The sequence below is a fragment of the Crocodylus siamensis genome, chromosome 12 (assembly GCF_052110815.1).
Source record: "Crocodylus siamensis isolate JL-2025a chromosome 12, ASM5211081v1, whole genome shotgun sequence".
Taxonomy (NCBI): domain Eukaryota; kingdom Metazoa; phylum Chordata; order Crocodylia; family Crocodylidae; genus Crocodylus; species Crocodylus siamensis.
Genome location: NC_143406.1, coordinates 36,023,172 through 36,048,633, shown reverse-complemented (window position 1 = coordinate 36,048,633; position 25,462 = coordinate 36,023,172). Strand labels below are relative to the sequence as shown.

The window sequence follows — 25,462 nt, the reverse complement described above, 5'->3', positions numbered from 1 at the left end:
GGCTCTTTTTTCAAATTCATACAGGCTCCTTTTTAATTTTATGTGGCACAGAAGAGCACTAAAACTTGATACGCAAGAAGAAATTGGAAAGAATAGAGGTGGCAGGACTGGATTGTGTAAAAACTAAGAAAATTAAAGTGAATTGGCTTAAATATCTTTCATATAATGACTATTTAATTGTATAACCTACTTCTGAAATTTACCTTGAAATGTTTTCTTGAGTTGTAATTTTGTTCATTTATTATGGTTGTGTTTTAATAGTTTTTTTAGATGCATCTTATTAACTTGAAATTATTCTTTCAGATACTTTATTCACTGAACAGATCCATGTGCAAGTTTTGTTCTTATTTGCCAGAACAGTATTGTTTGGGTATGCATGAAAATTATTTTGCATAACTTTTTTTGTGAATCTGTGGGGCTCATCTTTAAAAGTAACATTTAGTGTGTTTTATAAAAAATTTATACTCAAAAGCATCTTAAGGGCACTTTTTTACTTCCCAGATTATCAAAAATTATCTTTGCTGGTTTTGCTGTTTGAGAGTTAATAGGATTTTTTTTTTTCATCTTTGGACTCAGTAGTCAGGTGGTTCTTCTTCTGACCTCCCTCCTTTCTTCAGAATGGTCTGCTGTCATTATCATTGCTACTACTACATCTAAGCGCCCCCAACATTTTGGGGACTTTACTTGGTTTGATATAAATTCTGATATAGATTTAAGAGTCTGAACTTAAATAGGCATCAGTAGTCAGAGTCAAATCCCTTTTTTTGCATAAATGCTTGATTTCTGTTTTTTACTTCACAGACATTAGGGCTGGAAGGGACCTTGTGAAAGCATCGGATCCAGCCCCCTGCCCAAAGGGTAGGAAGTCAGCTAGAGTCAGATGACCCCAGCAAGATAATCATTCAAACACTCTTGAATGTATCCAGAGTAGGTGCTTGCACCACTTCTGGGGGGAATTCCAGACTCTGGAAGCTCAGACAGTAAAGACATTTTTCCTTATGTCCAATCTAAAATGGTCTTCCAGCAGTTTGTCATCATTGGATCTTGTTGTCCTTGTGGAGCCGTGGTAAACAGGTGTTCTCCCAGGTCCTGATGCACACTCCTGATATACTTATAAGCTGCCACTAAGTCTCCCCTGAGCCTACCCTTTTCCAAGCTGAAGAGTCCCATGCCTCTCAGCCTTTCCTCATGAGGCCTGCTCTCTTGACCTCTGATCATGCACGTGGCTTTCCTCTGGACTCTCTCAAGCTTCTCTACATCCTTCCTAAAGTGCAGAGCCCAGAATTGGACACAGTATTCCAGCTGCAGCCTCACCAAGGCTGAGTAAAGCAGGAAGATGACATCGTGGGTCTTTCTTGAGATGCATCGGTAGATGCAAGCCAGGGTTTTATTTGCTTTACTGGCTGCAGCATTGCATTGGTGGCTCATATTCATCATGACCCCCAAGTCTTTTTTGGTCGTAGTGCTAGTGAGTGTAGCACTGCTGAGCCTGTAAGTATGATGTGGGTTCTTTCTCCTGAGGTGGAGCACCTTGCGTTTCTCTGTGTTTAAGGTCATAAGGTTTTGATTGTCTCACTTCTTGTGAAGTCGTAATTGGAAGACAGTATTTTCCTTTAAATGTTGAAAGGGGATTGAAAAAATAGTAGGAAGGTATTGGACTTTTATTTTCCACTTTCCAGTTTTTGTGAATTTTTTGGGGGCATCTGGAAATTTGCTTTGATAAGCAGTCTGGGCAGACAGAACAGAAACTTGGAGCAGGGTCTGTCATGCTTTTTTCCTCAACCTGAATTTTATTGCTAGTTTGATTCCCCACATTTTGGAGGAAATAGAGGTCCAAAGGGATTAATTCTTTATTTCATGAATGTACATCAACTTTAACTCGTAGAAACCTACTCTTTAAAATAATAGATTCCCTTTTGGTAGAGTACATAGCAGGTAGAGTCTAGCTACTTTGTTTGTTCATGTGTTCCCATCTTTCATTATGTATGTTGATGTTCTGAATAAGGCAAGGTGTATTATTGCATCAGTTGTTTCTTCTTTGACCCAAGGCAGCATAGGAAAATTAGCCTATTCTCAAGCATAATATTGCTTTCCTGCAGTATGCATAGTTGTAGAATGAAACTTTCATTCTAGTATTACTGGTCCGGGGGAAATGCTGATATTAAGGATATTATTGTATGTTGTGGGGAGAGTTGTATAGATCTGAGTTTTAACTGTCATCATGACAAGAATGTTTCAATTCCTGATGTTTATTGTTTCTTGATTAAACTCAAAACCAGAAATATCTTGGATCAATCAGTTATAATTATTCATCTAAGCTATTTCAGATTACAAAAGCTCTGGTGAGAGAGAGAATTTTAAAAGCACATTTTCCCTGGGAGAAGTGCCTACTTCGAGCCTGTCCTTTCTACATGTTTGCCTAATGGAGCAACCAGCATGGGTATTGCAGAAAAACAGTAACTCCCCTGTGTTCTCTTTGGAAATTAAGAATTTTTTTCAAATAATTATTCTCTAAAGTGATTTGATTCCAGAATCTTATCCGTATGAGGAAGTTATTTTGAAGTAGCTTAGTCCAGAATAATTATGTTCTAGAATACACATGCTAAATTAAATAAATAAGCTGAATTGAATAATAATAGGGGTGATCTTGCCTCAGGCAGGGGGTTGGACTAGATGACCTATGGAGGTCCCTTTCAGCCCTACTTGACTTTGATTTCTATGATAAATGTTTCATTGTGGTATCGCATGGAAGTGAATCTCTTTTAATACAAACTGGTTACATTCCAAATCCAAGATAACCAACACCTCAATTATCTTTAGTAGGCTGAAGGTTGTTTCATTTGTGCCTACTTAGTTGAGGAGCTTTAGCTCACTCTTGATTGCTTCTGTGAAGCCACCTTTCTCAAAAAGTTAACATAGAGAACGAGATATAATACCAGATAAAATCTAGTAGTGCTGCCATTGGATGTCTCTGAAATTGTATTTTCGATAATCATTATATCAAGGACCCAAATCAGACTTCTTGTCTACCAAATTGTTGTCAACTCTACCCTGTTGTATGGGTTTGAAACTTGGACAAGTTATCGGAAATATCTGAAAGCCTTGGAATGTAACCATCAGCAATGTCTTCAGAAAATCCTCCATATCATTATCCAGTCCTTCAATCAAATTTCTTAGGGGAGGAGATAATGATGGTACAAATTTATGATTCCTTGTGTATCACCTGAAACACAACAGAAATAAAATAACTTTTTTTGAAAGACTTGCAATGGCTATTTGTGAATATAATGTGAAGGTGGACTATTCTGTTTTGATGGGTAGAGAACTTAAAGATAGGAAAGAATACCAAAATCTCTGTTGCAGAACAGTTTTGCTTCAGCAAGTTGCTCAGCAGGAAACTGTTAATCAGCTTCTCTTTTGACTGATTCTGGATGGAAGGTACAGGGTTGCTTGCTTGCTCACAATTAAGATTTGTTTGAGGGCAAATAAAAACTTTGAAGGTAGCTAAGTAGTAGTGCTCCTTGAAGGTGCATCTAGGATCTTTTATAGTGTTTAGAGTTAGAAATTTTCATTCAGTTTTCCATTCCACCTATACAGTTTTTTATTCTAATAAGTTTTGTATTTGTAACTGAGGTTGCCTTTGCACTACAGTGTAATGGTTTTGGCAGCACACCGTATGTGCTATGTGTGTATTCTCTTCGGTGATCATCTCAGCATATGGTATGATCTCTTTTACAGACTGCTACCTCTAACAATCCCAACATCAGGGACCAGTTGTTTCTCCATTCTTATGATATGGCAAGTTGCTTAACCCTGTTACAGTGAACACTTTTAATAAATCTTTGGTTCTGTGAAGATTTATGATGAGCTTGTACTTTATTTGACATTGGGCTTAACATTGGTGCTGTCCAGGGCTTTGAAAGAAAGTATTAGCACAGTTAAGTGTGACTGCCAAAATATCTGCCTGTTGCAACTTATTTCAAGTAGAAATATTACCTTATCAGGAAAAATGTCATCTTCTGTGTTTTGTGGCCTGGCTATACTGTCTCTTTAAAAGGGGTGTAAAGGAAAGATAAGAGAAATAACTTTCTATACCTTCCCTTTTAAACATGAGTCTATATGTGGTTTTTTATGTACAGGCTGTTTACTGAGTTAGGACTTCAAGAACTTGTGTGTGGTCTCTACAATAACCCTTTGAATTGGTTCTGAACTTTAAAAGCAAACCTGTTTTCAACTACTAAGTCTTTCTCTCGGTATTCATCGATTGCGGAACACATTTAGATAAGCACATATAAGTCATGATTTTAAGCGCTCTTTGTTTGTTCCTTCCGTGAAATGTGAACTTTAAATTTTCATAATGACACATGGGAGACTAATAAAATATAACTAAAAGAGAATATAGATTCTGTCACTCTTATTCAGGCACATGTTTCTGAATAAGTAGTAGTAATACAGGTAATCATTGTCAAATAAAATGCTTAATCTTCTTATTCCAAGCATGCTTTAGTTGGAAATCCCCACTGCAAAGCCTTACTGATCATAGAAACCTGTTGGATCTTAAAGTCTTACCCAGGAAATCAGTAGTTTTTACCAACTGGTCTTTTTTTTTTTTTTACAGTGCCTGTTGGGAGATGAACAGAAATTGCTGTTTTTTTCAAATAGGCACACTGATTGTAGTGAAAAGAAAGAGTTTCTCTGGCAAGTATTATTGTCTATTAGAAGAGTGTATGAGGAAAGATCAGGGTTTGTTGTTGTTGTTTTATTTTTTTAAATGCTACTTTTGTTAATGGATTGACACACACTGTCTTTTGAGTCTGTCTGTTAGAGGAGTGCTGATATATCGGTCCCATATAGGATCAGCACCGATATAGGATAAATTGACAGTATTGGCAATTGGCTTTTTTTGCCTGATAATATGACCAATAAATGTCCCATGCACAGGCACAGCAGCAGCTGCGAGTGCAGGCTGCTGCTGTGGCCAGGGCAGTGTCAGGCTCTTTCTAGCGGGATGGCGGGGTGGGCCAGGGTGTGCCTGTGGTGGGCAGTGGCAGTGCTGGGATGAGGGCTATGGTGAATTTTGGGGTGGCTGCAGCCCCCCTTCTGAGCACAGCCTGGGCCAGCCCCCTGCCAGGAAGAGGCCAGTGCTGCCTCCAGCCCGCAGCAGCACACCCTCGCCCCGTGCGCAGATCCAGGGGTGCACTGCCCCTGTGCCCCTTCCCCCACAGCAGACTTACCAGCCGATGCTCCAAGTTGCCCAGCTGAGTATTGGAATCGGATTGGTATCAGCTGATATGGCTCCTTAAAAATCGGCCACCAATATCGGCCCAAAAAATTTCTATTGGTCTACCCCTACCATTTGCAGAACTTTTCCCCCAGTCACAGAGCCCATTCAGGATTTATTTTTCTTTCTCAAAGAACTACAGGCCTGTAGGACTTCTGGGCTTCACCTTGATAAACACTTCCAACAGCATACGAAGTGAAGTTATTCAAGTATTTTCAAAGCACAGTGCTTAAAATTCATGTTCTTAACTACTTCTTGAAGTACAGTTGACAGCTCCCTGTTTTGAAGGTATGAGGTAATACTGTACTGTTTTTGAAGGAAATATTAGTCTCAGAATCAAACTGTTAAGAGCTTATTTGGTATTCAGACTCAAAACAATTGAGTGGAATACCAAAGCAGCAGAAACCCTGTATATCCTACAACTTCGTGTTTGAACTTGGAAGTTTCTTCTGCTCATCACCATGGAGGGAGAAAATGTACATGGGCTGTGGAAGTGACCAGTGAATTGAAACATAAGATGCATCTTGTCTTCCACAAGCAAAATGGGCCTTATTTGCTTTTTAACAACATATAAAGTAATAGTGACTGTAGATCTGAAAAAGGGCTTGGGTTAGTAAGGTGGCCAAATTTGTAGTGACACAGAATTAAGCACCTTGGTAAAGACCAAGGTGGACTGCATAGAACTACAGAAGGAGCTGGCACTACTGAGAGAATGGGCAACTAAATGGCAGATTAAACTCAGTGTAAATAAGTACAGAGATGCACATGGGCAAAAATAACCCAAACTATATGTACATTATGATGAGCTCCACATTAGCTGTTACCACACCCAGGAAAGAGGTCTGGGAGTCATTGCGGACCATTCAGGACTAGAACGTCAGCTCAGTGCTCAGCAGCCATCAAAAAGGCAAACAAAATGTTACAGGGGTACAGGTTGTAGCCATGTGGGTCTGAGGACACAGGCAGACAAGGTTTTTTGGGTAAATCCGATATCTTTAATTAGACCAACTCAGATAGTTGGAAAAATTCTTCTTTTCAAGCTTTTGGGTACAAATACCCTCCATCAGGCTGAGGAAGCATCTGCAGTTGGTCTGTTAGGAATTTTAAGAAGGAAATGAAACAAAACAAAGTATCATCATGCCCTTTTATAAATCCATGGTGTGTCCACACCTTGAATACTGTACCCCGTAGGCTGTAGAAGAGCTAGGGAAGGTATGGAGAATGGTAACAGTGCAAGAACTAGCAATCATAAAAAGATGCAAATAGGTAGTGAGTTTAAAATTAACAAAAGGAAGTTTTTTCACTCAGCATATAATCAAAGTGTGGAACTTACTGCCACCTGAGGTTGTGGAAGCTGACAGTTTAGCCAGAAGGGACTGGAGAGAGTTGTGGAGGAAAGGGGTAGCAGTAGCTAGCGAGTGTGGGAGTGAGGGAGACGGCCTCTGAATCAGAACTTCCTGGACCTTAAATGCTGGAGGCTGCAAGAGAAAAAGGAACAGTGGTGGGAGCAGGGAGGGGGAAACCCAGGTCATACCCAGTTCACTCTCCCTTTCAGTATCTGCTCTCTCCCACTGTGGCTCACACCTATTTGTTGCCTTAAAAAATCATGAGGCAGTGCCTGCCAAGTAAACTATTAGCTTCCCTTAAACATGGAGACTACTGGGAAGGTAGCAACTGGTTTCTGGGGACAACTAAAGACATAACAGGGACAGGAGTGACGGCCAAAGGATAATAACTTGTGTGCCATGGGGGGGACACCAAGCAGAGCATGCCAGATGGCACCTGCTGGCCCTCAAACAAGTCCAAGGAGCCAGTGGACGTTGTCCAGTGATACTGTGCCAGGAGGTGGGATTGCACTAAGGAAAGGAAAGGGGCCCTGCGGTCCCTGGGTGTCTTTCCAACCAGAGCCTCCTTCCTGATGAGGTATGTTGTTGGGTTGGCGAGGGCCAGGAGGAGGTTGACCAGGACGTGCTGGGACTTGGGGGGGCCATGGACGTAGAGTCCATAAATAAACAGGTGAGGGGAATAGCGCAGCCAGATCCTCGGAAAGAGGTTCTGGAGGAGGTGGTGGGTGCAGGGGCTGCAGCCAGTGCACTCCAGGTACATGTGCGCCGGGGTCTCCCTCTGCTCACAGGAGGGGCAGGTGTTGGGGGTGTCTGTGAACTGCACCAGATAACATGCTTGTGGCAATGGCCCCATGCAGGAGCTGCAAGCTGTGGTCCTCAGTGGCTTGTGGGATCAAGGTGGAGTACAGACGTGTCTGCTGTGGCCCTGTGACACACAAGATACTGGGCAAGATGGACCTGTGGTCCAACCGAGTAAATGGCAATTTTTAGGTACCTCACTCAAGAATAGGGTGAAGGAAAAGTGTGTTGTGATCTCTTAATTTCTCATTTGCCTTAAATAGGCAATTTTGCATCTTGCTAATGCTAATCCTCATAGGATTATAGTTTCTGTTTTACGGATGAGGAAGCTGATCTTTGAGATCACCAAGTGTGTGTTAAGAGATGATTAAGTTCCCTCTTCAATTTATTTATAGACTTAGTTTTGTTCTGTTTTTACCTTCTTGCCTATGGAGTGTAGTTGACTTATGAATTTACTTGTTGGCTTTTACTGTAGTAACCTTTTTCTTCCTTTTTTATGAAGGACTTAACCAAGGGTTAATAGTGGAGGGGGGGTTGTCCTTTGTTTGTTTGTTGGGGGGGGCTCTGCATTTATCCTTGATGTTTAAGTGGGAAGTGGTGAGAGAGAATTTTCTTTTAGCAGAAAATAGGTGTAATCACTTCTTGTTGTAAAATGTCTAGGCCTCCCAAAGTTCATAGCGATGAGGAGAGACCTTTAGGATTTGCTGAACAGTTACCCATGGTCAGTACTTTAATCAGTATGAATTTCAGTTATTTTTTAATGTCAGTATTTTCATATTGCTTAGATATTTTTAAGCCAAGAAAATACAACCTCCAATGTTCTTTATAAGGATGCATTTAAAAGTCTGTTTTAATTAACATAAGGTACTAACTAGAGTTAGAGGAACAGAAGTCTTCAGAAGTTTAAAAAATGTAATTTATTAAAATCAGTCAAATTCATATGCATCCAGAGAAGAAAATAAAAGAAGTTTCATAGTTTCTAGGGTCGGAAGGGACCTGAGCAGATCATCTAGTCTGACCCCCCCGCCATGGCATCTTACCTCCTCTTAAACACCCCCAGGGTAGGCGCCTGCACCACTTCTCTTGGAAGCTGGTTCCAGACCCTAGCCGCCCTGACCGTGAAGTAGCGCCTCCTGATATCTAACCTAAACCTACCCTCTGCCAGCTTGTAACCGTTATTCCTGGTCACTTCTGGCGGTCCTCGGGGGAACAGTGACTCCCCCAATGCCTGCTGATCCCCCCTGACTAGTTCATAACAGGCCACAAGATCCCCCCTCAGCCTTCTTTTGTGGAGGCTGAACAGGTTCAGGTCCCGCAGCCTTTCCTCATAGGACTTTCCCTGTTGTCCCCTGATCGTACGAGTGGCCCTCCTCTGGACCCTCTCCATGCTGTCCACATCCCTCTTGAAGTGCGGTGCCCAAGAACTGGACGCAGTACTCCTAGCTGCGGCCTGACCAGTGCCGCATCGAGGGGGAGGATCACCTCCTTTGGACCTGCTCGAGATGCATCTGTGGATGCATGCCAAGGTGCGGTTGGCCTTCCTGACTGCCTCTCCACACTGCCGGCCCATGTTCATCTTGGAGTCAATGATGACCCCCAGATCCTTTTCCGCCTCCGTGCTGACAAGAGGGGAGTTCCCTAACCTGTAGGTATGGTGCCGGTTGTTCCTCCCGAGGTGCATCACCTTGCACTTGTCTGTGTTGAAACCCATCCTATTCTCGTCCGCCCACCCTTGTAACCTGTCGAGGTCTGATTGTAGCCTGTTGCATCCTTCCAGTGTGCCCACGTCCCCCCACATCTTAGTGTCATCAGCAAATTTGACCAGGGTGCTTTTTACCCCCTCGTCCAAATCACTGATGAAGATGTTGAACAGCGCGGGCCTGAGGACCGAGCCCTGGGGGACCCCACTGCCCACGTCCTTCCAGGTTGAGAAGGACCCATCCACTACCACCCTCTGAGTGCGGCCCACCAGCCAGTTGGCGACCCATTTGACTGTGTGGGTGTCTACACCACAGCCCCCCAGTTTCTTAATGAGAACAGGGTGAGAGATGGTGTCAAAAGCCTTCCGGAAGTCCAGGAAGACTATGTCCACTGCTACCCCTGCATCTAAAGATCTGGTGATCTGATCGTAAAAGGCCACCAGGTTGGTCTGACAGGACCTGCCACTGATGAATCCATGTTGGTTGCCCCTAAGCATGCAGTCCCCTGCTGGCCCCTCGTGGATGTGTGCCAGCATAATTTTCTCCAACAGCTTGCCTAGGATCGAGGTAAGACTAACCGGCCTATAGTTTCCCGGGCCCTCCTTCCTGCCTTTTTTGAAGATGGGGACTACGTTGGCCCTCTTCCAGTCCTCCAGTACCTCACCAGAGCACCATGAGTGCTCGTAAAGTTGTGCCAGGGGACTTGCAATGACCTCGGCCAGTTCCTTTAGAACTCTAGGGTGGAGATCGTCTGGACCGGCTGACTTGAATACGTCCAACCCCTCCAGAAGCTCCCTAACTAAATCCTCGCTAATCCGTGGCCCAGGTGTGCCTCCCCCGGGGCCCGAGAGGGGCCCAGCAGGGAGGTGGCTGTTCTGGTCCCTACTTAGGAAGACAGAGGCAAAGAAATCGTTAAACATGATAACTTTGCCATCTGGTGTGACAACCAAGTTTCCCATGGCGTCCTGCAAGGGCCCCACATTACCCAGGACCTTCTTTCTACCTCCTATGTATTTAAAAAAGGACTTCTTATTGTCCTTAATCTGGGAAGCCTGTCCCAGTTCCATCTCTGCCTTGGCCTTCCTAACTACCCCCCTACATCCCCGAGCAGCTACAGAATAGTCCTCCCTGGTGATGACCCCTTCTTTCCATTGGGTGTAAGCCTCCTTTTTAGCAAGGAGACATTCCCGGATGCTTTTGGTGAGCCATGGAGGCTTGTGTGCTCTCCTGCTCCCTTTGATCCTCGTTGGGATTACCTTCCTTTGGGCTTGGAGGATCGTCTCCTTAAGGAGCGACCACTCTCCTTGGACACCTGGCTTCCCTTCCGTCCGGGACCTCAGCGCTTCTCCAACTATCCTCCTTAGCTCGTTGAAGTCTGCCCTCCTAAAATCTAGGGCCGCTGCCTTCCTGCATGCCCTTGCCACCTTGCGCTGGATGGTGAATTCCAGCAGGTGATGATCGCTGTCGCCCAGGTGGTCGAGCACCCGCAGCCCCCTCACCAGGTCATCACCCGTGGCCAGCACTAGGTCCAACAAGGCATCTCCCCTGGTGCGGCTCTGCACCTCCTGGGTTAGATGGAGGTCCTGCACTCTGGCCAAGAACCTATGTAAGCTTTCAGACCTGGCTGACTGTTCTTCCCAGCAGATGTCCGGGAAGTTCAGGTCCCCCATGACTACCACATCCTTAGCCTTCACTACCTCTGTGAGCTGACCCAAGAATTCCTGGTCAGGCTCTTCTCCCTGGTTGGGAGGTCTGTAGTAGACTCCCACCGTTAAGTCCCTTTCCCCTCGACTGCCTTGTACTCTAACCCAAAGCACTTCAGAGTGTCCCTCCCCTGACTGCTTGCTAATTAACGAGGATGTGTATTCCTCCTTAATATAGAGCGCTACGCCCCCACCTCTCTTTCCTATCCTGTCCCTCCTATACAGCCTATAGCCCTTGACATTGACCGCCCAATCATGCGTTTCATCCCACCACGTTTCCGTAATCCCCACTATGTCTGGGCTGGTGTCAGCCAGCAGGAGGGTGAGTTTCTCCTGCTTGTTGCCCATACTACGAGCGTTTGTGTAGAGGCATTTGAGGCCTCCTGTGGGTGTGTATACTGACCCCCTAGTCCCAGCGTTACCGTGGCCCCTGTCTTTTACCTGTTTATTCACTTTGCTCGTTGGGCTGGGCTGTAGTTGTGGGTGCTGTTTGGTCTGGCAATCTGGTGTTTTCTCTGCCCTCATCTTCCCCTTACCTTATCACTCTTGTACTTTATCACTCTTGCCTGTTTGCTCATTTTTCCTATTCTGCACTTAATTACCCCGGGATATAAAGTAAATCTCCAATACCTAGACGTTATCACGTAAACATAATATTAGAGATTTCATGGAAAAAAAAATCTTAACCTCCTGACCCTTGAAAGGATACAACTTGGGAGCTTTTTTCCGCACAGGAAAGCTTTGTTTCTTACATTTCTATTATGATGTTGTAAAAACATCATAATTACTAACAGTCTATATTAGAATCTCTTGACCGATGGTGACACCTGTACATTGGAAGTTACCTTGCATTTGTTGCTGTATTCTTGTGGCATGCTATGTAAGTGTTAATATTTATGTTACTTGTCTCATTTTTAGTGTTTCAGTTCTTGCGAGAAGTAGATCATGCAATTCCTGATTCTATGCTAATGTTTTATTTTTTTCCCCTTAAATCTCAGCTCAAAAGATCTATTTGCTGACAGGAGTTGTTTTGGAGAAGTTGTAAATTCCTTCAGGGTGAACTGCTTAGGGTTTGTTCTCGAGCAATAATGCATGTATACAAAATAACATCCCCTCTCACTTTTTCCCTTTCAGAGCATCCATTCTTTGTTTCTAAGAGTTAACTTGATCAAAACTTCAGTGTTCTGCGCAGTCAAAGTGTCCATCCAGATCCAAGCACCTAACCAGATAGTGCATATAAGAGAGCACTGACACATTGAGAGACACCTCCTTGGTGTTCTGTTACAGTTAATTCAGTTTTTATTCAAAGCATGCGCTTAAATGACTTTATCTAAAAGCAGCTTGGGATTGGTTTTTAAATGTATTTTAAATGTATTCATAAATGCATTCATAAATGTGAATCCCACTCTTAGTTTACTACATAAAAAATATTTTTCTTTTTATAGAACTGACAGTGCATCTACTGACCAAGACAATTTAAAATATTCTGCATCCAGAGACCGGGGCAGTTCTGCCTCCTATGGATTACAACCCTCAAATTCAGCTGTGGTGTCTCGACAAAGACACGATGATATCAGAGTCCACACTGACATACAGAATGAAGAAAAAGGTATATGGTTTGCTCTGTTGTATATAAAGTAAAAAGGGGACTTCCAAGGACAATGAAAGGCGACAAAATTAAAAGTACTGAAAGTTTGTTGTTGTTTTAATAAAAAGCAATATTTGTACAATTCATTGCCACAGTATATCACCGAGTCCAAAAATGTAGTAAGGATTATGAGAAATTTTCATTCAGTTTCATTTTGGGGGGATGGGGAGATGAAACCTAATAATCAGTGGATGGAGAATAGAAAGAAATTTTCCACTATTCCAGAATGGCTTACTTTGGGATACAAAACCTTCCTTAAAAAAACCCCTAATGTTGGTTGCTGTTGGAAGTAGGCTACTGGAGTAGGTGGATCTATGATCTGACCTGATCTGGTAAAGAAATGATTGTATTTATATCAGTTGACTTTGAACTAGCCTGTACTTTGCCTCCCTCTGTATTGTTGAGTAAATCATTTCTCTTCTGTGTGCTTCAGTCTAACTTTATAAATTAGTTGTGATACATATATCTGTATCCCACAGGTGTATTGTGATGGTTGTTTGTAAAGTTATTTGGTCTGGGGGAAGGGGAATATGTTGCTCTTTTACACAGATGGAAGTGGCCTGGTTTAATTCAAGCTTCCAACTATTGTCTGATGAAGTAACTTCTTGATTCTGAATACTTAAAGTAGCGCTGAGAAGAATAGACATGTAAAGTGGAAATTTATTTTGCAAAATCACTGTCTTTGAGAAAGTTAACTTCGTTTAGATGTGGCTTAAAAGTGAAAAATGTCAAGCATTCATAAAAACACTTATTTGGTTCTGAAGCTTATAAAAAACCACTTGCAATTTGTTTTCCTTTCAAAGGTACAAATAGGATAAAAATACCCCAGCTGATGTATCTTTTCAATCAATAGATATGGTTAGCAGGAAGGAACATGGTGTGAAATCAGTAGTTGTTTAAGATTCCAAAATTATTTAGACAAGGATTACATTACCTTAAAAAAAAAAACCTCAATTTTTTTTTCTATTAATTAGTCCTTCAGTATTAAATGCTAGAATTATGACATTTTTGAGCACCCAAAATAGTGCTAGGTAGTATTAATATAATACTTGGAGTACGTTCAAATATTAAGGTTCATACATCCAGGAAGTTACTGTTTTGGGAAATACACCTTTGAAATTTGCTCGGTGCTCTTAGTTGTTCATAGCTGCTGGAATTTATAGGATTTATTTTCCTTTCAGGAAAGAAGCATGATTGGTCAGCTGTGTTTGAATTCTGCTAGATCAGCCATTTCAACTCATTTATTTTGATCAGACTGTCTTAATTTTCAACCTGTTTTAGTCAAGAAAGAGATGATGATACTCTTTCCTAAAGTTTACTCCAGGCATTCTTAGTTAATTGTCATACTTGTAATTACTAGAAAGTGTGAGATACTGAACAGTATATTCTTCTTAAAACAGCTGGGTTAGGTTGGTACTATTCATCAGACTGTCTAGATCAAAATATTTCATTTTGAGAACTTGCAGCTTCTTTTTCTGTTGTAGATAAATCTACCTGGGATATATTTGTTAAGTTACAGTAAACATTTTGAGTTGCCAGTGCTTAGTGTTGACACTAGAAACTAACAAAATAGAAAACATTTCCAGAAGCTGGCTCATACCTGTTGGGTTTCAGAACAAGACATCTGGTTCCAGGAGTGGAACAGGAAAATTGAAAAGAAATTGGATTTTTTCTAGGGTTGAAAATGTCAGTTATAGGACCTTTTTTATGAAATTCTGTAGGGTGGAAATGACCAAGTAAAATTTAAAGTAGCTGGCCTGGTTAATCTTGCTTTTCATTTAGATGTAAGGGATCTGCAGCTCCACATTCAAATCTGATTCACTAACTGGGTTTTAACTTTTCCAGTGAGAGGAAGTCTGCATTTCTGCATAGCTTTCTCTCGCTTCCAGTGAAAGGAAGTCTGTATTTCTGCATTGGGTGTGGATAAGCTTGAAAGGGTACAGAGAAGGTCCACCCGTATGATTAGGTGCCTGGAGGGATAGGCCTTTTGAGGTGAGACTCTGGGAACTGAGTTTGTTCAGGCTGAACAAGAGAAGACTGAGAGGTGACTTGATAGCCTCTTGCAAGTTATGTCAGGGGTGAACACCAAGATGTAGGGGAGTAACTCTTCAGAAAGGTGCACCTTGGGAGGATGATGTCCAATGGGCACAAGGTAGTTGAGGAAAAATTTAGGCTGGACATAAGGAAAAACTCCTTTTCCGTAAGGGTATCTAGAATCTGGAACACATTCCCAGCAGAAGTGGTGCAGTCGCCATCCCTGGAGATGTTCAAGAGGAGGCTGGACAAGCACCTCATTGAGATTGTTTGAGTCCAGCTTCCTCCTGCCCGTGGCAGGGGACCAGACTTGATGATCTTACAGGTCCCTTCTGGTCCTTCTATTCTCTGATTCTCTGATTGTGTTTTCTCTACACTCACATTCAGTCTTGGCCCAGTAGTGGTCATTGGACACTTGGTGGAGTACTTCAACACTGCCAAGGAAAAATTTTTACTCCTGTAGCAACAGATATGAAGTGAAGGTTATCATGGCTATTTCAAGACAAATTATCCTGCATGTAAAGACACAGTTAATGGTTGAAGTTCCTTCAAGGAGATGGTGCTACATCTCCTATTTTTCTCTCTGTAGTTAGGTAACTACATTTGATTATGGGGTTGCTTGAGGTTGTTATTTTACATTTAAGTATGAAATATGGCAATGTGGATTTTGTTATAGAAGGTGAAAAAAGTTTGTGGGATGAGTGTGATTTGAATGCATGATTAGCTGACACAGTCAGTGATATTAGTCTTGAATTTTTGCAGTGGTATGTGATCTTTTCACCTCAAGGTATAAATATCACAGTTAGAAGTAGTTTTCTTTTAAGGAGTGATTTGCACCAGTACAGCAAAATGGCTTTAGCGGGCTCTTAGTTGGACCGTTGTAAAGTCCTGTGGAAATTTCATACTTTCCTGTATTGTCCAAAGCAGAAGCTGTTACAGTAGCTTTTTGGGATCACTATAGCTCCATGTTACCCTATTTATCATTTGGACTTCAGTAGTTGAAGCTTCCTAAATTCTATAGTCTTGCAGACTAATCCCTTTTACAAAGCAACTAATGTAACTGCTAAAAGATAGTCTGAACAATACTCAGATTTCTTTTTCTTTTTCTCCAGTATCTTTATAGTCTGTAAGAGACGGGGTCACATGAGTTATGTTGCTGGAGGAAAGCCTCATCGATCCTCTAGTTGCCTTGACCCAAAACCTGTTCTTTCTTGCGTGATTCCAGTGGGTCAAGTAGGAAAGATGCTTTTTAAAAGGCTGCCTGCATGGCTTGAAACTTTCTCTCCTTGTTTAAACCTCAAAATTGAGTTCTTGCGAGTTGCACAAAGAATCATGCAACATTAGTAAAACGTTTGGCAGTCCTGTAAGGAAAGGGGCAGAAGAAGCTCCAACACCACAAACTGGTATAATAGATAATGACAAAACAGAAAGATTGGGCTTCTCACTGTGAATTCTTGGGGAATTTGGTTCTTTGAGGATGGTTTTGTATGTGGCTGTCATCCTGAGATGTTCTGAACTCCCTGAGGCCATTCACTACTAAGAAAAGTATTTGCAGCAAATTGGGACCATTATGTCTTCTAAAAGAAGCTATTATTTCTTCTGGGTAGACTGGCGTGCTGTCAGTGAAGCACCTAGTTAATTTTTTAAGATGTGCATCCACATGTGTTTAATGTGTTTATGTAAGTATTCCTTAAGATGACCATAATTGACTTCTGAGGATATTGATTGGACATATGTTGAAAGGGACCCATTCTATTTTTAAATTGCACTTTATTTGAATGTTTTGCCATCTGTGATTACAAATAACATCTACTTTTGCTACAACGGAGACTGTAGATTTTCTTTGTTTGATAATCTCTGCCACTTACAAGTGGACAGGTAAGGAAGGCATATGCAGAGTCTGTGGATGGGCCTAGCTATTTTTACTTTCCAGCCAACTCAAAGGACCCTTCTGCATATAAATTGAGAACTAGGGTCTTCTCATCCTTTTTTAAAAAGCAAAGCTACTTTTTCTTTTATCGTATGTTTTTTTAAATAGAGCTTTTGCAATTGGTCAGTTTGAAAAAATACCATAGTGTAGTATTTTTTTTTTTATTTTAACATGAGCTATTTGCAAGTCACCATTTAAAATAAAGATAAGTACATGATTAAAATAATTCTGAGATGATAAGTTTAAGAACAAAACTGAAAGATTTCCTAACATAGATACGACAAAATGAAAAATAGGCATCAGAGCTGTCAACATATTTTGATTTTCAAATCAATGTTTCAACAGGTGGCTACAATGTCAATGGAGGATCTGGGGAAAATACTTATGGTCGGAAGTCGTTGGGGCAAGAGCTGAGAGTTAACAATGTGACCAATCCTGATTTTACCAGTGTTCAGCATGGGAATCGTGCTTTAGCCACAAAAGACATGAGGAAATCACAGGGTAAGAAAGTTGTTTTTCAAAAATACCCATTATTTTTCAGCAATCTCTGTCATGTTTAGTGAGTAAAAGATGAAGAGATTTTCTTTTTTCCTCTCTTTCCCCCCTTTTTTATGAGTAAGCAATGTGTATTGGTTGTTACAATTGAACCGCAAATCTTTAAATATGTGTTGGCTGCAAGTAGAAAACATCCTCTTCTAGAAACAACTGTTTTGATTACTAATACTATGTTGGTACTATTACTGCAGACAGGCCTGTACATGAAGTTACTTTGGAATAGCTATTCCTTAATTGGCCTTCTTGCCTTTTGAAGTAAAGGTGTACCTACAGTGGAAAAGGGCTGTCTAAACTATTCTCAAACCTATTTAAAGGACTTTTCTGGTCATAAATAAAAGAACAGAAGTCCTTAATCATGATAACGGTGGTTTTGGTTTTTTTAAAAGTACTGTGGTAGAAAATAGAACTTTTGGAATTGGACGGATAAAGAGATCTCAAAAAAAAGAACTGTGCCTGCTTAATCTGAAATTAGATTTGAAAGGGTAAGTGGAGCTATACGGAAGTAGAATATAAATTTAAGTGCAATTGCTGTCTTAGGCAGAATTAATTTTCAAATGTGGACCATCTTAAAATATTTGCATTCCTTAGTGCCCATTTTGGCTTCTAACCATTTCATTCTGACGTGGATTTCAGAAACATAATTTCTTACAGGCTCACTTGTGACCTGCTACGGTTCAGCCCAGGTACCACAGAAAATGGCCACACCCTAGAGCACAGTTTATATTCATTTTGTTCTCTTCTTTCCTCCAGGGATGACCATAGAATTGATTTTTGCTGCATTTCCTTTGAGTCCATGCAATGCACCTGTGCTCCAGTTTCGTATCTTTGGAGCTTGATGATGTATGGAGCATTGGCAGGCAACCTTCAGAGTGCAGCTGCTAGCTCAGCTGAACAGCTAGAGGGTAAAATGGAGTTTCTCAGATCTGAGTGGTCAACTCTATAGCAAGGGTTTCTAGTTCTTAGTGTAGGGGTGGGCAAAATGTGACCCACAGGTCAGATCTGGCCTGCCAAGGGATTCTGTTTGACCTGCACTGGGTTTCTGCCTGGCCCGTGGTACACGTGGTGGGTGCTGTGGTGTATGTGCGACAGGACTAGGGCAGCATGGTGGCTGGACTCAACTTCCCAGTGTCTCCAACACTGTCGGACTTGCCCCACTGTCCAAGCATGCCAGCCCATCTGCCCTGTATCTACCACGGGGGGCACTGGACAGATCAGATAGGCAGCCAGGGTCTTCACGGAGACTGGCCTGAGACCCCTGTGGGTAGGCCATGCTTGGCTGATGAATGGGGTGGGGTGGCAGGTGCTGGTTCTCTGGGTAGGGAGTGGATCACGGCTCTGCTCCAGGCCCTGGCCCCACGCTGTTGTCTCCTTGTGATCCCAGTTCCACCTACCTATCCTGCTCCCAGAAGCCACTCCCCACCTGCCTGCAACCTCATGCCATCTGCCTGGCCGAGCACGCCCATGCCCTGCCCGCAGGAGTCTTAGGCAGGTCTCAGGGAGATCCTGCCCCCCCACGCAGCCTGACCTAGTCCATAACCGCTTACCACAGTTCCTTAAGCCCAAATAATTGCCCACCAGCCCAAATAATTGCCCACCCATCTTGGTGACTGACTCAAGGAGACATCATATTTTCTGTTTGTAATATCTCCTGCTGTGACCTAGGTTCCTTCAATATTCCTCACAGAATATGTGGTCTTTCCCACTTCTTAAGAGCATGGTTTGTAAATAACCAAGAGAAAAGGAAAATCCTGTGCAGCTTCAAAGGAAGACATAACTACAAATATTTGTGCAGTTTGCAGATGTTTAATGTTTTGTGAGGCCATCCTGGTCAGGAACAGAAAGCGTGTTAGGACCCCTACAATATTGGAGAAATTGGAGCAAAACAGGAGTTGTAGTCTTTTCGGAGGAAATGACCATTCTGTAGCCAGTCAAAACAAAAAGTGATCTCCATTGTTCTTTGACTCTGGATCCATTAGAAGAAAATATGAAGCAGTATCCACATGACTGACTAAGGGATCACTTGTTCACAATCTTACGTTTTTCTTCAGAGCTGGGACCATGCCATAGATCAGAATGGGAGGACTAGTGGTCTTCTTTTTGTGTTGAGCTAAAAAGGGAACTAAGTTTGGCTTTTGCAGCAAACAGCTCTCCGGAAAATAATCTGGTTCTTCCATTCAGGAAGAACTTGCTCTTATAGGAGTTGCTGCCCTATCAAGATTTTACTAATATCTAGGAGGAATTCTTATTGGTGGTATTCTTATTGGATATTCCAAAAGTATCTTACTGGTGTCTTTTCTGGTTGTTGGAAGACTCCAGTAAGTTACTTGGGAATTATAATTTACAAAATTTTTAGTTCAAACTAAAAATGAAAGTTTAGCATACTGATAAGGCTCAAATACTATACGAATATCAATCAGAACCGCTTAATAAGATTTTACAGATGCAAGGTTTTCACTAAGATGGGCTGGATGAAGATGGGTCTTCTTGGAGAGCACATTTCTACTAATCATATTCTCATATTAATGAGATAAATGCTTTCTTAAAATTCACGTGTCAAGACACTTCGGTAAGCAGACTCCCAATTATCTGGCAGATTAGCAATTTGGTCATCCAGTGTTGTTTTAATGCAACGTTGAAGGCATATGCTGAAAATTCATGTTATAATGTGACTTGTGGAAGCCTTACTGAAAACTCACCTGCCCTGTTCCACTTCTGCATAAAGAGACCCAAGAGTTTTTACTTCCAAAGTGACTCAATATTTCATAATTCCACTGTCTTTTTGGCACTGTCAGTCAAACACTGTGCAAATCCTTCTTATCCAGAAAGAAATATGTGACCTGTTTTAGATGCTGGTAGGATAGTTATGAGTTCAGATATTAAGGCTAGGGACAGATGTTACACATAAATGGGTACAAGTGACTGGAAACAGGTTCAAATTTGTAATGCAACAAAAGTTCAGTGCATATAAACCTCTTTCAAAATCACTGAAGCCAGTTTAATATAAACCTGGATGGATGTAGAATCGGACTTAACTGATTTAGGTTAAATCAGTTTATTGAACTTCTGTTCCCGATCTCCTCCAGATTAAAGTTAACCCACAGTCCCAGGTTGTTTTGTACCTCCTCTGCAATAATCCCCCCTCACAGGGTGGTTGAGTAGCTCTGGACCAAGCTGCTTGCTTCAGACAATCAAGGAGGTATGCTCTAGCACCCCCCAACTTCTGGCCTGGGTTACTGGAGGCATATGGCTACATTTCTGGAATCAAAAGTGAATGTCTGTTTGCTTGCTTATTGGTTCAATCTATTCAGCTTAGACCAACCTGCAAAGACTGAATCCATTCAACCTTGGGCTTTTTGACTGTCTGTACTTAGCCTATAAGTCAGCCATTTTATTTAGGGTCTTTAAAGACAGAATTTTTGCTTAGGTTTTGTGCTGTATGTATGCATAAGTAATAGCTTCTGTCCAAAAAATTGCATCCTAATTTAATAAAACAAAAAAGATCAGAAAAAGAAATGGGGTGATATCTATTTTATAGATTAAAAACTTGCTATTTTTCTTAATTACTAAAACAGTTAATCATTCCATTCCAAACCAGCTGCTAAAATTTGATTGGTAAGTTCTTTGCATCTTGATGTATTGCAGAATAGATAGGTTTTAGATACCTGAAAAATAAGGCTGTGTGAAGCTTTAGTCACTGGCTTGATTTGGCCCGATTCGGTGGCCAAATCGGAATCGGATCAGGAGACCTTTTAACCTCTCTGAATAGAATTGGAACCCTCTGAATTGGTTCAGAAAGATTCGGCGATTCAGACGTAGACATAGCTTTAAACGTTTTTTTCTGCATACCTCAAGGTACCAGGCGGCTTGTGAATGCTGCAGTGGTGGGGTGTGGGGTGGATGGAGCGTCCCACAGGCGCATGGGGGGCTCCCCAGTGCGCTCAGCAGCAGACCTGGAAGTGGATCAGAAGCACTTCCGGTCCACTTCCAGGTCTGCCGGGGAATGTGCTGAGGGCCCCCCCCGACTCAGCAACTGGTGCCTCTTGGGTCTGGGAGGGCACCCGGGGTCCCCCCCCATGGCCCAGCCAGAGGGGCACAGGGGGGCTCCCCAGCAGACCTAAAAGTGCATAAGTAAAGTGCACTTCCAGGCTCACCACCGAGTGTGCTGCGCCCTCCCCCCCACACACTCCCACTCCTGTGGGACACTCCATCTGCCCCAGCATTGCAGCGTTCATGAGCTGCACCTGGTACCTAGAGGCATGTAGAAAAAACATTTAAAGCTGTGTCTTTGTATGAACCTTTAGATTCAGATTCGGCCAAATTGAATCGGGGACAATCAACGAATCAAATCACTGTCCCTGATTCGGGCCAAATCAAATGGGGCCAGTTTCGCACACTCTTACTGAAAACTTCTTTAATTTAGTAGACAGACTTTCCCTTAACATCTAACATCTGTATCCAAAGTGAAGATGTTTTATAGTAAAGGTATTTTATATTGAAGAACTCTGTTTTCCTGTCCCTGCAGAAGGATCTTCTATTTACAAATCAGAAAAGTTAACTTTGTTTCTGTTGTTAACCCAATATACATACAATTAAGTTTATTTCCACCTTGGGAGTTAAATTGGCAGGCTGTTCAATGGCAGGTTTAATCTAATGCTTTAGTCCAATGTTCAGGTTCAAAGCAACAAGAATATGGAAGATCCATTATAAGATCCACTGGAAGAAAAGAAACTTTCAGTTAGTTTAACCCATTCTCCTGTTTAGATTGTTCTGAGTTATGGGTTAATTTTGAAATAAAAATTGGTTGTGTTTTTCCCCCAAGAAAAAGCTGTGCTTTTAAGTGTAACTGCATTTGAAATTATTTTTCTTTATGAAACCAAAAATGCATATGTAGATGATAAACTTATTTTTCAGAGCGATCGTTGTCTTATTCTGACGAGTCTCGACTGTCAAATCTTCTTCGGAGGATTACTCGGGAAGACGACAGAGACCGAAGACTGGCTACTGTAAAGCAATTGAAAGAATTCATTCAGCAACCAGAAAACAAACTGGTTAGTGATGTTATGTTGTCTCTTGATGCTGAAATGTGTGCCTGTGTATTTGTTTTTTGTTTTTTTTATCTGTTCTTTTTGAAAAGGTTTGACTACTGAGATTGTGGGTAGGCAAAATTTCTTAGTTGATGCTTCTTGTGGGAATTATTTCTAGGTCATGTTTTTTTTGGCGTTTAGGAAACGGTTTATTGTTTGATGTACTTAAGACATTTGCCTCAAAGCAGAATCACTGAATGCCCAAACTCTGGATATAAATATGATATTGATTGTGCAGTAGACAATTTACTTTTTCTCTTGACTGCTCCCCAAAATATCTTCTAGGTATACTTAAGTGGAGTTTTTATTTGAATTTAAACTGTCTTGTTGCCCAAATTGGCTATATTTTCAACTGTATCTTTAATCTATATGGACTGAATAGCCATAGCATGGACCAAGTCTGTCAAGTTGACTAGAAAACGCTGAACTGTAGATGGGGGGAGTACTGCCTATAAAAAACATCATGCGGGGATCTAGAAGCACCTTCCTTGACTGAATTTGTGAACCAGCTTGACACAAACATTGTTGTCTCCTTCAAGCTTCCAAGATGTCATGCACGAGGATCATGAGCGGGAGTCCTGTGAAATCTGTGCAATGGATTTTTTGTTTTTTCAAAAGATGGGCATTTCCTCAACATCTACCTCTTATTTTTTTTAGAGGAAAGGTGTAACCACAGAAAGACCTTCCTTTTCCCACTTCCATGGCTCACAGACAAGTTAACAATCTTATCACTAGTTTTGTAATATAATTTGTACTTCATGAACCTGTCCAACACTGGAAATAGATAGTTAATGACTTGTGCAGTCTCTGCTACAAACCAGGCTGAAAGCCAGATATACGGGGTGAGGTCATAAGAAAGTTCCAGATGTAAAGTTATTTTGCTGCAATGTCTTTAGTAATTTTGTCCAATTAGGAAAGAAGGTTATAGCAAGGTATATTTGATTCTATCTGCAGCACTCTGACTAACTTTACTCTTAACCCTGCCTGTAGACTAATAGTATTTCAGTACCTCCCCTTCAGTTGTTAAATGGATGATGTCCCAGCAGTAGCCCAAGTTAAGGTCATGTTCGTGGTTATTTAGGTCAGCGGCTAGAACAGGCAGATTTCCAGTTTGCATGTGGGAAGTGAGAGCTCTGTCAGTACAACCAGTGTTTTAATCTGGAAAAAAAACCCTGAGCTTTGATGGAGACAACACAGGAATACTGTTTGTCAGAACAGAAATACTGTTTCTTGTAGAGTGTAGCCTGGATTCACAGAATGACCACTGATAAAAACAGTTCTGGTTTGGGCTTCACGAATGTTGTGCTGGAAGCAGCAAATGTTTTGCTTCCACTGCATAACTGGTAGACACAATAATAACTCTACAGTTTCACTTTGCAGTTTATAAAGGTACAGCATTTGACCTCATGTGTGAGACTCAGTAAACTTGTACATATTTACTTATTGGTAAGAGATTGAACCTTTGAGAAGGAAATCATATAAACAGGATATTTTCCAGTCCTCTGTCTCTACAGTAATCAGTACTCAAAAATAGCACCATAGATTTCATAGACATTAGGGCTGGAAGGGACCTCGGGAGATCATCAAGTCCAGCCCCCTGCTCAAAGCAGTATCATAAGCAGTGTCATATTATCTCTTTTAAAGTTAAAACCAGAATAGTAGTGTGGGCCACTCTCTTAGTAGGGATGCCAACAAATTAGCCCCACAACTTTTTCTCATGCAGATAAGGCCTAAATCAGTCACACTTAAGAAGAAATCAAAGGTTTTGTAGATACCATTAAGTATTTTTCTTGCAAAATAAATCATGTTTTATCTTGTTAGTCCTCTGAACTTCAGGAAATATAAGTGCCAAGTAAAGTGTAAGTTTAGTTTGGTGAGCTTTTCTGGGCTATCTTATGGCCACTTCATGTCGTTAACCTTTTGAATAATGTGTACATTTTTTCTAGATGTGTGAGAGGTTAAAACTTTACCAGTATATGAATTTGAGGAGCAAGGACTGGAAATTAAGAACAGTAACTATGTAGTTTGTAGCAGCACTGTCATATTTTGGAGCTAAGGCTTAATAGTTCTAGAAAGATGAGGATCTCATAAGGTCTTGGTGCACAGAATATTAGTTCAAGCTCCCATTGGATGTTAGTTAAACAGTTCTCCTGTACTCTTTTTCTAAAAGCTGTGCTGCCTTAAAATCCTGAGAAAGTTGTGACGTATTCTGTCTCCACGTGTAATTTCCTAATGAGAAAATTAGGATAACAAACTGTCTTGTAACAAGGACAGAGGCATAATAGAATAAAGTCAGTGTCTTCCTTCTCTCTCTTCAACCCAACCTCAGTTTCTTCTGTCATGTCATGCAAAGTTTACATTTAATGTGAAACTTTGAGAATATACTTGAGTGCAGTATTTCTGAGAACATCCTGGCAGTGCCATTCTGATGTGTCCTTGCGCCAGTTCTTGTGATCTAGATTTTGTTACCAGTCACAATACTATGTGTCTAGCATCAAGAAACTCTTTCTTCTTGTAACTGGCTCATAAGAGTCCTTTCAGTCCCCCTCCACAGTGTCAAACCATTAATATTTTAAAGGGAAAAATACTTTTTACTTCTTCCCAGAGGCAGAATCTGTCTAAGCAATTTGAGGATGACTGTGGTATTTTGAGGGAAAGAATCACAGTAACTCTGGTCATTTTATGAAAGGGAATGGTATTGGTCAGAATGGGCCATTTAAAAAATCTTATAGAAGCATGTTGGAAGGTAAACACTGAGTCTCAAAAAAAAAAAAAAAAAAAAAGTGAGTCTGTATTAGGGGTGCACCAATAGAGTTTTTGGTGGCCAATACTGATAGCCGATTTCGAAGGAACATATCTGCCGATATGATCCAATTTCCGATATGGCTGCATGCTGCTGGTAAGTCTGTGGTAAAAGGGGCTTGGGGGGGGGCAGGGGGCAAAGATCAAGGCCCCTGCAGTGAGGGAGGGAGTAGGGTTGGGATAGATGCTGCCCTGCCAGGGCGGAGCAGGTGCTGGATGGAGCTGCGCCTCATCTAGGGGGTATGGAGGGGGTGGCTCCCACCGCTTGTCCAGGGGGGGTGGGGGGTGCCTCCAGATCTGCACTGGGCAGGTTGCGGTGCTGCCCTCGGGGCGGATGGTGGCGGTGCTTGGAGGTGGGCTATGGGGGGTTGCAGCCAGCCCAAATTTGGCCATAGCTACCACCCGCCCCCCAGCACTGCTGCTGTCCATCTTGAGCACAGTGTGGCCCCCAGCCCACAGCTTGTCTGGCCTGCTCTGCACAGATCCAGAGGCACTCCTGGCATCTCCCTCCTGCATGACCAGCATGCTGTGGAGGGACATGTTCCCCCACCATGCCCCTCTGACAAGGTGCAGCACAGCGC

At 41.9% G+C, this 25,462-nt stretch overlaps 1 protein-coding gene across 2 annotated transcripts in view; it reads left to right on the top strand.

Moving 5' to 3' along the window:
• The window catches only part of SMG1 (SMG1 nonsense mediated mRNA decay associated PI3K related kinase), a 99,986-nt gene that overhangs the window by 5,900 nt on the left and 68,624 nt on the right, over positions 1-25,462 (top strand). For both annotated transcript variants that reach the window (XM_090024764.1, XM_090024763.1), the window contains exons 2-4: positions 12,274-12,437; positions 16,786-16,941; positions 21,907-22,043. In XM_090024764.1, the coding sequence (XP_089880890.1) occupies positions 12,274-12,437; positions 16,786-16,941; positions 21,907-22,043 (457 nt within the window). The remainder of the gene's footprint in view (positions 1-12,273; positions 12,438-16,785; positions 16,942-21,906; positions 22,044-25,462) is intronic.